The 13853-nt window shown below is 42.2% G+C and overlaps 1 protein-coding gene across 50 annotated transcripts in view; it reads left to right on the top strand.

Moving 5' to 3' along the window:
- Positions 1-13853, top strand: part of SORBS1 (sorbin and SH3 domain containing 1) — a 247795-nt gene that overhangs the window by 166662 nt on the left and 67280 nt on the right. For 28 of the 50 annotated variants that reach the window (XM_065068459.1, XM_065068455.1, XM_065068426.1 and 25 more), the window contains 2 exons: positions 10179-10234; positions 11463-11528. In XM_065068459.1, the coding sequence (XP_064924531.1) occupies positions 10225-10234; positions 11463-11528 (76 nt within the window). In that variant the 5' untranslated portion in view covers positions 10179-10224. Of the gene's footprint in view, positions 1-242; positions 401-10178; positions 10235-11462; positions 11529-13649; positions 13746-13853 lie in introns of those variants that run through there. The other 22 variants (XM_065068424.1, XM_065068417.1, XM_065068418.1 and 19 more) reach the window with 3 other exon arrangements.

Genomic DNA, 13853 nt, shown 5'->3' with positions numbered 1-13853 from the left:
ACTTCCCTTCTGAAGTGCATCCCATACCCGTGCTACCACGGAGTGTCACCCTCAAGGTTTCTGTCTTTCCTCAGCTCCAGAGCTGCAGGAAGAGTCAGTGTCTTTCCTGATGACAGTGGCAGGGGAGTGACAGGCAGGCTGGGTGGGGGTGGCTGATGGTGAGCAAGCCTAGTGACAGGATGAGGTGACTAAGAACCAACTGGCTAATTAAAGCACAGCAGTAGGAGGGGCAAAGTATTTAAGGGTGCCAGAGAGAGAGATGCCTCCTAATTTGTTACACCTCGACAGCCAAGTGACTGGGCAACACAGTGAAAGGTGTCCTTAACTCTTTCGTGCCTCTTATGGAGTGAAATCAAGGGACTAAGGAAATGGCACCATTAACTGAAAAGCCTCCATCAAGGTAAGGGCACTGGTATATTTTTTAGTCACAATTAGTCAAAGCTAGCCCCCCTCCTACAGCTGCTGGGGGCTTGAACTGCCACTTTACATGGCACTGTGATATGCTAATGTGCACTGAGTGGGTAGGTCTGTTGGGGCAGTACATGCTGATTTTCAAATTGCTTCTTTCATTTGGATAGGTATTTCCAGTTGCTGCTTGAAAGGAGAGGAGATATCAAGGTAGTCATTACATGGGTTTGTGTTCTCATTAAGGGAAGTGGGCAGGTCCTTGCCTCCTTACCCTAGTGACTGGATCTTTCTCCTGACTATTTTTATGGGAAGGAGGGATTGCAAGCAATTCCTGAATGTGGATTCTGAGGCAGTTGCTAAAATGAAAGTGATGAGAATGGATGTGGAATACTCAGCAATATGTGAATTTGGTCACCTGAGGCTGGAGGAGTCAGAGCAAAGTGAAGATGAGAACTGGCTTCTGGAATCTAACTGTCTGCTATTTCTGTAGACACTTTGGATGTCAGGCTGTTGCTTAAACCAGCGGTTGGTTTTTCTCAGTGTGTTTTTAGTACTGACTACAGGAACAGTCACTGTGTTCTTCATTGCAGTGTGTAGGTGACTTTAGAGGCAGCACAGTCTGACAAGGCTAGCAAGCCAGCAGCCCAGCCTGAATTCCCTGCCAGTCTCGGGTTTGCTGTGTGGCCTTGGATACATGACAGTGACCAAACCTCTGAGTTTTGCTGGGACCTTTTTGTGCCTGATATTCAGGTAGATTAATCAGTTCCCTGGCAATTCTTCTATTGCAGCAATGCCCCTAGGTTGGCAAAGGCTGAGGAGAATGACACTGTCTAACTTCAACTTGCATCCCTGGGCTTGTCAAAGGTGTGCTGGAAGTATTGTCTGCCTGGCTCCTCATATGTGTTGTCTAGACTTAGCTTTATGTGGTTCCTTGGAGGTCATTGCAGTTGTCTGTAAATGAAACCAATTCTCAAACTGGTTTTGCTTTTTCTGAAAATATCAGTTTTACAGGTTGCTTTTTATAAGTGCACCTTGTTACACTGTGCCAGCTCAGCTGATTTCATATTTTGCACAGAATAGGAGTCCAAATTTTCCATCTCTGCATAAAATATAGGAATATCATCTACATACCTTGAAAAGTGTTAGCTGTTGCTTAGTGAGTGCTTGTGCAGAGCTTTAAAACACCTAGTGCTAGAAGAGGTCATAATTAAAAACTAACGTTTGGTGTGGTCACTACAATGAGCACTCATTAATGCCTGTGCAATTGCTTTACCTTACACAACTGGGAATCTTGGGATGTGTCTGGAACGGTATAAGGTGGTCTGTAGCATTAAAGTATCTGGTTTATGTGTCAGAGGTACATCAGAATATTCTCTATATCCTCTTTATTGTGAAATGTTTGTCATCTGGATTTGAACTTTGTGACACTAGTCAATCTCTAATTAGTATTTCTACATAATGAAACTTCCTCTTATTTACTACTTCACTGAGACTGTGTGACAGAGGTGAAGACAGCCTTTGTAGGCTTTGTTATACAAAATCATGCAAGAGAAGCTGCTGGATGTTGTTTAGATGATCTAATTGATCGTATTTATAGAATGCCATTCACTATAGTAAATGCAATGTAGTATTTGTGTCCCTCAGTCCTGCAGTCAGCTGAATGGATCCATTGTTATACATAATTAGGGCTTCTGGAATTTGGGTCTGTTTATTTGCAGCAATTGTTTTGCAGAGGCACAAGTGGCCCCGTGTCAGAGGTGTACAGAGAGTTGAGTGCAGCACGCAGAGCGCCCCAGCTGTACAGCTCTTACAAGTAGTCTCACGACAGCTTGAACTCAGTGAATCTTCTGTTTCTTCCAGCTGCAGTATAAAACCAGCATCCTCTTGGCTAGGTGCGGTTATTGCAGATTGTCTGAAAGATTTCCCTTTTGCAAAAGGTAAACCTGGTGTCATTAATTAAACCTTAACTGTAAATAAAAACCAAATTCAGTAGTTATGTGCTCCCTGCCCACATTCCTGTTTGAGTCTCAGTTAAGTGTCCTGAACTGTCCCAGGTTGTGGTATGCTGTTAAGTCATTTACAGCCTTCCCTCAGGAGTTGGTGGCCTGAGAGCTGTGACCAGAGAGCTCCCTTGTGTAGGATGTACATCAGCTTGTTTGGAAAGTACTTCCATCTATGAGGTGCTAGCATACGTATCACAGATAAATCCGAGCAGAAATCTTAGCTTCTCCTGCTTTCAAATGTTGTGCCTTGTGTCTCTTACTAAGATGAATATAAGGTATATTTAAATATACCCTATAAATTTTTACTTTTCTTTTTGAAGTTTTAAAGTGTTCCCGTGAGCTGCTTGGGTGTGTGAATGTGGCGCAAAGGCATTTGTTTCTTTAACAGACACAAATGATACATAGGCCACAGCTACTGTCACCATGATCTCAACCATCAAACACAAAAACCAGAGGTCAGTCATGACAGCCTTGGGAGGAAGTCGAAGCCCAGTTACAGTGTATTTTGAATCTGTTGTCAGGAGGTGAAATGTTTTTGACTGTAAGGCTGCTGATAAGAGCAGTTCTCTTATCCAGGGGGAACGGTGATGCACTGCATGTCAAGTTACTCCCCTGTCTGCTCTGTGCCAAACAACCCTCTGGCCGGCTGTTTTCCAAGCCCTGTGTTTATAGCAGAGCAGCAGGTTGATGGTTCAAGCAGGAGCCACCTTTCATCTCCGCAACCCTGCAGGTGTAAGTAGTTCAGTGGCTGATGTGAAATTATTCCAGTCTATTTCTTTGCAGGAAGGTCTCTGTAGACATGAAATCACTATCTGAACTAGCAGTGACCATAGAATTGTTTTCAGTAGACAGGCCAGAATTAGAATAGACCAAAAAAAGCTGATTTACCTTTTAAACCTTGCTTTTCAGCTCTTGGGCATGTCAGCTGTAGGCTTTGCTCTCTGCTTCTGTGACATTAAGCAGAGCTTAGACTTTGGACTGCCAGCCTTTTAAAGTCTGCTGCTATTTGCCAGATTTCAATGAGGTGGGTGGCAACATGCAGACCGATTGCTTTGGAAATGGTTGTTTACAGCCTTGCAAAATGAAGACCCAGAGGTGCAATCGCTTTCTAAAGCTGTGTAGATGGAGCAAGCCCAAGGAGGGAGAGCTGCTTAAACAGAAAAATTGTGTTGCTGCAAAACAATTTAGCTGTAGCTATTCATGAATCAAATTTAGGTTGCAAATCAGCATTCAAGCCGTAAGAGGAATGAGGTCTGGAGTAGGCTTCCAGGAGACCTTACCAGTTTGAAGCTGAAACATGAAATGTTCTTGCAGAGGATTGTATGACACAGTTGCCTGCAATAGCATGGGAGTAGGCCTGGTGACCCAGGAGATCCTTTTCTGCCCCCTGCTCCACAAGTGGTGACCTTGAACTGAGTTAACTCAGGTTGCAGCTAAACTTTGTTTACTCTGAAGTTGATGACTTAGTTCAAAAGCATCTCTGAGTTCTTAAAGCCACATCTCCTAGTTTACATTTCTTATTTGATTTTGTTATTAGAAATGGCAAATTCCTCTTAAATGGAAAAAAAATGGTATGTATGCCAGATAACTTAATTTTACCCATTAGAAAGGAAAAAAACATGCACCATATTTAAAAAAAAACAAAAAAAAAACAAAAAAAAAAAACAAACCCGGGTGATACTGCATATGAAATGTGCTATGTTTATTTATTCTAACAGCTGTAACTTCAATTATTTATAAGAACACCGTAGCCAAGCTCATGTTCTATGCTGCCATTTGTTTCATTTAGTGAGCTTTCACTGCTCCCTCTCTGCTGTCTTAACATTTGCCGGAGAGCGTAGGGAGGCTGTTGTCTTGTACAGAATTGGTATGATTCTTCTATTTGCACTGCTTGCTTATTCGTAGTCTTTTCATGACATCAATTCTTAGGAGCATAATGTCTTCTGAAGGAATGACAGGATGTTCTTTAACCCTTAAAATAAAAATGACAGGCAACTTATTTCTTTCAGTATTTCAGGATAAGAGAATCATGATACTTGGAGAGAGAGCTGATTGCCTGGGTTAACCTGGAGCTGCCTCCTGTATTCTAGTTATTTCTTCTTGCCACATTTTATGTGATACAAAATGAGACATACAGAGGAGATGTGCTTTCCAGCAAGTTATTTAAGCAGAGGAACCCCCTGGTAGGAGGCGCTGGCTGCAGCGCAGCCCTTTGCCCCCTGCCTGGATTTGGGCCTTGCCATTGCTGGCACAGCTGGTTGAGCAGAGCGCCTGGGTCGGGGACAATGTGAGAGGTTCTGAGCCAGAGGCTGGACAAATGAGTGTTGTATGTGATGTGTGAGACCTGAGCAGCTGAAAAGTTTTGTGATTGCAAATCATCCTGTAAGCCTGAAAGCTTATTATTTTTCTAAAAGCCTCAACTTCTAGATTATACTAACATAAATAAGAATTTGATATTTTTTTTTTCATTTAAGCACAACCACAAAACACTTAAAGCTCTAGTATATGGAAAGAAAACTTTGAAAATGTGAAGAAACCTCAGAACTGAGAAGATAAAGCAGGAGGCCAAATCTCAGGAATATAAGGAACGTGCCCTATAAATTTTCAATGCTCATTTTGTGTCTAGCAATTGTTTTAAAATCCTATGCGAGTCTTCAGAGCTATCAATACTATCAAGAAAAGAAATGAAAGGAAATTACTTTTCCCCCCCGCGCACATTAGACCACCAAAAATAACCACCGCCTGCAGCGCTTAGCTGAGATACCAGTGACTTAAGAGCGTGTGTCCTTGCTCAGAACTATTAATGAGCTGTTTGTTACCCCTGCCATTGTAGGGGGAGTACTCAAATGTTTAGAGTATGTGAGATAATCCAGAGATGTGCTGTGCAGAAGTAGTTGCCACTTATCTGCATTCCTCCTAAATAGGCTTCTGAATGCACTGCTCTCTTTTCCACACCAAGTAGGGAAGGAACTGCAGCCTTGGAAGAAATGTACTGGGGGTGAAAGGGAGGAAGGAAGCATTAAACGTCCAACTAGAGGTATGAACAAACTAGCATGGAGTTGGTGGATGTTACGTACGGACGTTGGCATGTTCAGGGTTACAGCTGCTGGCTTGTACCCTGAGGAATTCATTACCTTTCATTATGTTTTGAATGTCTGCAGCTTTGAAGCCTTTGTTGCTATGTCTGTCATATTTTAGGAAAGGCACGAATTGCAATTTGGCAAGGAGACAGTGGTTAGCTGATTAGAGCAGGGAGCTGGAAGAAGACACTTTGGAGTTCTGGAGGATTTTATCCATCTATCTGTCTATTTTTTTTTTTTTTAATTTTATTATTATTAATTTGTTTTGCCTGGTCTGGCAGTGCTGGTTTCTCTGTTTTTGGTATTGACACAAGGATCTCATTTTTGGTTGCATCTGAAAGGTTCCCTTCTGAAGTACCGCTGTGCATACTTCTGTGTCTGCCTGCGGAAACATCTGGGCTGTAGCTATGGGAAGTTCTCAAGAGGAACTGGGAGCAGCAAATGTTTCCAGATCCACCTGCTCCCACAGCCCATGGACAACCTGTGTATCCAATCTGTCTGGGACTGCTCTGTCTAAGGATGTTCCATCCAAACACTCACAGCACACCGCCTTAACAGCATTTACCTTCTCAGTGTTATAGGGGGCAATGCTTTGCCATACTGAGGCTGTGGAACCAGGTGTGCTGTCTGGCTGGACCATGTATCTGGTCCCAAGAGCAGCCTTAGGGCTAAGGTAGGTCTAGTAGGACTTCAGTATGTGGTTTAGGTTAAGCATATGGAGACAGGTAGAATAATTCTCTAGCCCTGATGCAAAAGGGCACTGAAGCATGTTCTCAGCTCGAAGTGTGCACCATACTTTCTTCAGTCTAGACCATTGTTATTTCTACCTGCATGCAGCAAATCTGTACGCAGAGTCTCAACTGATCAAAATCAGCTTTTAAATGGAGTTTCTGGAGTTACACCAGCCCAGGGGCTCAGGGTTGCGTTCACCCCAAGCACACTGAATCCATTCTGTGCATGGGAACCTGCATTAAGTATGTGTTCATTTGAGTGCTCGAATAGTGCAGATTAGTTTCACAGCACGTGAACACTGAATTCGTGTTATTTTAATTGAATTCCATAATTGCTTGTAAGTGTGGAGATATGTAGAAAAGTAATTTTCTACAATAATTTGCTGGTGAATGGGGCTGCATCCAGCTGGCGGCCAGTCACTAGTGGTGTTCCCCAGGGGTCAGTGTTGGGTCCAGTCCTGTTTAACATCTTTATTGACGATTTAGATGAGGGGATTGAGACCATCATCAGCAAATTTGCTGATGACACCAAGCTGGGAGGGAGTGTCGACCTGCTGGAAGGCAGGAGGGCTCTGCAGAGGGATCTGGATAGACTGGAAAAATGGGCTGATTCCAATGGGATGAAGTTCAATAAGGCCAAATGCCGGGTGCTGCACTTTGGTCACAACAACCCCCTGCAGCGCTACAGGCTGGGCGCAGAGTGGCTGCAGAGCAGTCAGACAGAAAGGGACCTGGGGGTGCTAATTGACAGGAAGCTCAACATGAGCCAACAGTGTGCCCAGGTGGCCAAGAAGGCCAACGGTATCCTGTCCTGTATCAAAAACAGCGTGGTCAGCAGGACAAGGGAAGTGATCCTTCCCCTGTACTCTGCATTGGTGAGGCCACACCTGGAGTATTGTGTTCAGTTCTGGGCCCCTCAGTTCAGGAAAGAGATTGAAGTGCTGGAGCGGGTCCAGAGAAGAGCAACACGACTGGTGAAGGGACTTGAACACAAGACCTATGAGGAGAGGCTGAGGGAGCTGGGGTTGTTTAGTCTGGAGAAGAGGAGGCTTAGAGGTGACCTCATCACTCTCTATAACTACCTGAAGGGAAGTTATAGCCAGGTGGGGATTGATCTCTTCTCCCAGGCAGTTAGCAATAGGACAAGGGGGCATGGGCTTAAACTCTACCAGGGGAAATTTAGGCTGGATATTAGAAAGAAATTCTTTACAGAGAGAGTGGTCAGGCATTGGAATGGCCTGCCCAGGGAGGTAGTGGACTCGCCGTCCCTAGAGGTTTTTAAGCTGAGATTGGACATGGCACTTAGTGCCATGATCTAGTAAACGGACTAGAGTTGGACCAAGGGTTGGACTCGATGATCTCTGAGGTCTTTTCCAACCCAGTCGATTCTGTGATTCTGTGAATTTTTCTAGATCTAGTTCTAATGAGTTTGTACACCTCCTCTAGTTAATTTTAGCAAACTTCTTTAATTATCACTTTATTTTTTAACCTCAAATCACTTCCCATGAAAACTAATTTGTTCTTTTAAGGGCAAATAAATGTGCTTTTTTTGTTATGAATTATTTCCTTAAGGCTTTTCTGAATGCAATGCAGGACAGTGCTTGACACTGTAAGCCAGTGTCGAGACTCTTGAATCAAAAAGACATCACTGAAATCAGAGTTTTATGGAAATTGTAATGTCACTGTTTCTAAACAAAGATGAGACAGTTTAAAAAGTGTAATGCATGGGGTCACAAGTTTCCCTGCTTGGATACTGGGATTGCAGCAGCAGTGGACCTTGCCTTTACCCGGGCATGTGAGCTAGTTTGTCCTCTTTCTCTCTTGAAAAGGTAATACACTAGATTTCCTTCACCCCCCACTACCTTTCTTACCTTATCCCGGAGGAAAGTATGCAACCTTTGGGGAATGCTTGGAGTGAAAGAAACTCTACCATGACTTGCACGAAGCCCATGGAAAGGGCCAGTGCTGAGTCAAAACTTCTGGGTACCAAAAACCTCCTCAGCTTCAGAATGGCTTTAATCCTCAAGCTGAGCTGAGACTTACTGCAGTACTGCCCTTGTTTGTAGTTTTCTCCTGCCCTATGGAGGGACCCTTATTTATCCAGTGAGTTTAAATTCGTAACAGTTTTCCATACATAGAAGAGTGTGATATTGCTACAAACCTCCTTAGCCTGGATAGCTTGTCATTTTAGCCTGTTTCTTTGTGCTTTGCTTGAACTAAGGCATCTTTCTGTGATAGAAACATACAGAGATCAGAAAGACCATTGTTATTAAGTACACGTATATACATTTTCAGGCTGTGTCAACTGTTACTGTTTCAGGGTACTTCTGGTATGAAACAGTGGAAACAAAAAGCAGATGCTGTATGGCAGGTGAAGCTGGGCATCAGACCTTTAAGCTGAGCTCAGCTTTTGTTGTTGACTGGTTTTAGACTGCACCCTCCACTTCGCACTGGGTTTTACTGGGATCAGCTGGGAATGGGGCTGGATTCTGTTGAGCCTTCACCAACCCATGATGGACATCTCATGTAGATATTTTAATGGACAAAATATTTAAATAATGAAGTGTTGGCAGCTGTTGCTATGGTGGCATGCTGGAGAACCCAGATATTGGCTGCTTTTATAGCCTGATCTGTTACTATATTTGCTTGTGGAGTTTTCTTTTATCTCCTTTTGAGGATCTCTTGAACATAGCCATTATATTCTGGCTGATATGAAGCTAATACTAGTTAAGAATGGGAGTGCTTGAGGCAAGAGAATAAATTCAGTTCTGCAAAGGCAATTTCCACCTCTTATGATGTCCCACTGCTGCCTCCAGTTCATGTAACAGGAAAACAAGTACTTCCAACTCTCTTGTTTAGTTTCTTATTTCTCTGAGCAATTTTGCCCTGTACTTCACAGATTAGGGTCTTTTTTTATGCATGATTTTGTAGGTTCAGATACCTATTTGTATTCATGTCATGAAAGCCATTAATTAGCTGAAGTCACGCTTGATCTCATTCTCTTCAGCACTAACTTTGGAGAGGAGAAAAAGATTAGAACGTAAAAGGACAAGGATTGTAATTCAACCTAGGACCTTTAGAGAGTTGAGAGATCTTGGCAAGCATGGACTTCTCTTGTAGAAATGTCACTCTTTGACTATTCAAAAACGCCATCTGTGGTGTGACATTGAAACCCGTTGGTTTGCTGCAGGTATCAAGTCCCCGCAGGAGTGGGCACTGGGTAAGAAGAGGCCCCACATTTGCCCTCTCTAGACTGTCATGACCATGAAAACTGGCTTTTTTCTCCTTTGGTCTCCATCTGGGAGTTTTTCTCTTGGGTTGGTAATTTCACTGCTTTTGGGCCCAGGAGGGACCAAAGCTTCTAATTTTAATTTTCGCGTACTGGAGTCTGATTCTGAAAACATCAGTGGCACTGCAGGGTTGGAAATGATTGGTGCAGAAGTTAATACACATTTTGATTACTATATTCCTTCTGCATTATAATGTCTTTCAAAAGAGAGACTGACTTTAATCTGAGCAACAGTTTGCCTTGAAATCTGGCAATGGTCTAAGCTGAGAGTTTTAGATTAAAGCTTTTAGTCTTACTGAGATTTTTTTTTTTAAATTTTTCTTAAAGATGATGCACATTTTATATATTAGAAGCTAGCCAGATATGCACTTTGCCATATATAGATTCTTAGGCTTTAATCAGTATCTTACAATTTAATGTTGAGGATTAGCCTTAAAGTCTGAAACTAGTACCTACGTTGGGTGGAAATATTCTTTAGTTTCTGATAATTATCAGAAAAAAATGTAACTATTGGTTGACGTAAATCCATTTGGTTTTTGAAACTAAATTTTTTGAAGAAACTGTGACTATTACCTTGACTTTTTTGATGAATGTCCAGCATCATGTCCAGTGCTGTCTGGGCAGACATGAAACATAATTTAACCATTCTGCATTTCACTTTAAACAGAGATAAACAAGATCCAGAAGTGAAAAAGGCAAGTCCCTCTGCAACCATGAGCTCTGGTAAGTCTGTGTTGTTTTCCACTTGCTCTCATTAGCGTTCCTTTTTATTACTATAAATATTTCTGTCTGTTTCTGATACAATTACTCTTTTTTTCTTTTTGACTTCTTCTGCCTCCGAGAAAAATAGTCAAAGGCCATGAAAGCTCGTGGAATCTGACTATTGAAGCAACAGTGTCATAAAAAGTGTCGTAAGAAGTGTCCTGGCTTTGCATTTGTTTCAGTTTGGCCCATAGTGCTCAAAAAGAAACATCTTGAGCTGTAGTAGGTCACTTTAGCTTCTTTCACTTTAGAACAGAAGAATTCAAAATTATTGATTACCTGAAAAACCTTTCTGAAATAATTTGATATGTTTTAGTAGGGGTGAATGGAAAGTTTGCCTGGATAGGAAAAATCAACTGCTCAAAGAAAAATGAGGGACCAGGAAATGGGCTGATTGGGCAGAGGAAAACAACTGGGCTTGTCTGGGTAACAGGGTAAATCAGAGTGAAAAGTGAAGCAGACATCACACTGAAGTGCTGTATGTAGGACCTGTGGAATAATATTCCCACTTGATTTTAGCACCTTATCAAGTCTCAGCTGGAGTATCATGTCCAGTTTTTAGCACCACATTTTGAGAAAAATGTGAACTGTTTGGAGAGAGTCCAGAGGAAAGCTAGGATGCTAATCCATGTCTGAAAAACATGAGCTGGGAATTTGGCTTAAGCATTGATAAGCTTCCAGGTTGTGAAGCACTGGAACAGGTTGCTTTAGGGTGATGCTGGAAGTTTGTAAGAACTTGTCAGGCAAACATTTGTCAGCAGTGACAGAGGTAGGTTTGTTTCTGCCATGAGTCAGGAATATGGCTCTAGATGACCCTTGGAGATCCTTTCTAGCACTGTCTTCTGTGTTTCCCTGAATTCACAAAAGCCAGTTTTATTCCTGTCAGCTGAGGACTTTGCAGACTTGAAAAAAATCTCTCTTGAAAACCTCATCACTGAGCTGGATGCTGTATGCACATACAGAGACAGTCCCTGTTTAAAAGAGGCTGCGAGCCAGGTAGGGAAAGGAGGTACAGAGGTGTCATCTGAGGGAGATTTGTCTCTGAGCACCATCTCCGGAGACAGTACGAATACGTCCCAGTGCCTGAATCAAGTAGTGCTGACCCATAGCATCCCCTCATAGTCAGAGGTTAAATTCAGTTGCAGAGGTTTTATCCCAGAAGTAATCTGCTTCTCTATTCGTCTTACAGAACGTGAAGAAATTAATGTTGCAAAAACTGTTGTCAATGGGCTGAGCAGCAATGGACAAGAAAAAGGTGGGTTAAGAGCTTCAGAGACATCTCTGCAGCTCCCCCTGCATGTCAGCTGTGCGTTGTGGTTGATTTCCCTGGATATTTGCTACAGCACGGTTTCCAAATTTAGTCTGCTTGGCGACTGACACAAGAAAAGCCTTGTGCTGCACCGTGCCAGCAGCAGCAGCATTTCTTAGCCGAACAAGTGTTCTTTGTGTCTTAGAGGTGGCAGGCAGGATTTGCCTCTCTGTATACTTTTAGTGCTGTTTTGAGGAAATCTGTGCACAGCTTGTGGTACTTGAGAGCACCTGTGAATCAATATCTAAGCGTGTTTAGACAGCACGGGTTTGTGCGTGCCTGTGTGTGAATCCTGTTAACTTCAGTGGAAGGTGAAAGTTTGAGCCCAGGATTAAAGGGCAGGAACTAACCATTTAAGTAATAAAAAAATCTGTTATTAGCAACAACGTGTTAAAAGCCAAAGTTATCGAAACAAACCAGTCTTCATGTTAGCATCAGCAGGCTTGCAGTGGCTTTATAGCATTCAATATTGTATAGTGATGGTGTGTGTTTTGGCAGTGTGGAAGTATGTGGTGGCATGGGTTGTTTTTCTGCTGGTTTCATTTCCTTTCTTCTGCTTTGATGCCTTCTTATAGTGGTTAGCATTTTGACTGCACTGTGGATGGATTAATTCAGTCAGTTACAGGGCAGAACAGAATTAGGATTGTTTCCTAAGCCACAGGCTGTTTGGATTTGGGTTCCATTGTATTCACAGGGTCTCCAGTGCTCATGCAGAAGCCTGGACCACAGGGTTTGATTTGAATTTCTCTTTCATGAAGCGAAAAAAAAAAAAAAAAGGAAAGGAAGAAGAAGAATTTAAGAATTTAAAGCAGCTCCCTCAAATTAAAAACTAATGATTTTATGAGGTTTGAAAAAAATCCATCAAGTTTTTCCCCCATCCTTTTGCTTGAGAGCCCTTTTCTAGGTTGGTGAAGTTTGTGCTTTCCAGTTTTGCCAGGGACCAGAAATATCTGCCACAAGAGGGGGATGTACACAGACCCTGATGTCAGTGACTCCCTCAAGCTCGCCCAGTGCTCAGTATTGCTGGTGTGGAGTATAAGAAATGTGGTTCCTCTTACTCATGATTTTGCTGGCCCGAGAGAGATGGCACCAAATGTGAGGAGGCATCTAGCATTTTTCTTTTAATATATGCAGAAAGCTAATAGGTTTTAAAGGAGAAAATCCTGGCTCTGCAGAAATAAAAAGCACAACTCAAGTTACTCTGGTGGAGCCATGATTTACAAAATATTTGTCTTGGCAGATCCTGTTGATCTTTACTTCTTGTTTTGGCCTTTTTTTACCACTCCCCTCTCCATTTTTTTTTTTTCCAAGAGGGTTGTACCTTAGCTGCAATACAGAGTCACAGAGAGGAAGTACCAGCTGATTTGGACAGTTCTGTAACAAATGCTAGAATTTTGCGCAGTGCTATATGTGGTTTTCCCTTATGTTACTACATCTTGTGTAACTAGTGTGCTAGCGGATGGAGTCCAGCAGAAGTATCTTCATTTTACTGTTTAAATAGATGGATTTTTTTCTGCAATTGATATTTTGATGCTACCCTTTGGCATGGGATTATTTTCAAGGTTATTTCATGTCTCACTTTCTTCTGTTGCTGAACTTGTAAAATAATGTGCCATAAAATCCAGAATTCATGTACTGTGGCTAGTTTGATGTTCCTTTCTCAAGCCTTCAGTCCTTGTTTTTTCACTTTGTTTTAACTGAGCCATATTAATGGTAACTTAACATTTTAATTTTTGCATGTAGTGTATATCACCAGAATGATTACACTAAATTTTTTGGTGGCTTCTGAAAACTAATGCTTCCAGATTCTTTTTGCCTGCAGCCTGGTGGCAGTCAGCAATTAGTCAATTCAGTAAGCAGTTCTGTATGCTGCATAAAACAGACGCATCCTGATTTATGGCAAATGAAGGGATATTTTTAACGGTTGCATCACTGCTCTCTAGACTGCTTTTGTATTTGAAATTTCCTGCTATTGTGTCTCCAAGTACATTAGAAAATTTTGTGGCATGCTTCCCGAACTCTGTTCTTCCCTTTTTGGATGTGCCATTTACACTTTTGTGTTTGCAGCTGTTGATGTCCCTTTATGTACACGCTCTATTTCTGCCGTTAAAATAATCCCTGTGAAGAAAGTGAAAAGTTCTCCTCACCTAGTGCTGCCTACAGGTATCTTCTTCCTTTCTCCCCCTGCCATGCATTAGTTGGCCATCATTCTCTCTCTTCTTTCTCTCTCTCATTTTCTCTCTGCTTCACCCACACGCTTTGGCTAGTTTT

This window comes from Columba livia, chromosome 6, assembly GCF_036013475.1.
Source record: "Columba livia isolate bColLiv1 breed racing homer chromosome 6, bColLiv1.pat.W.v2, whole genome shotgun sequence".
Classification (NCBI taxonomy): domain Eukaryota; kingdom Metazoa; phylum Chordata; class Aves; order Columbiformes; family Columbidae; genus Columba; species Columba livia.
Note: the sequence above shows the minus strand (reverse complement) of the source record. Positions and strands in the feature narration are given on the sequence as shown.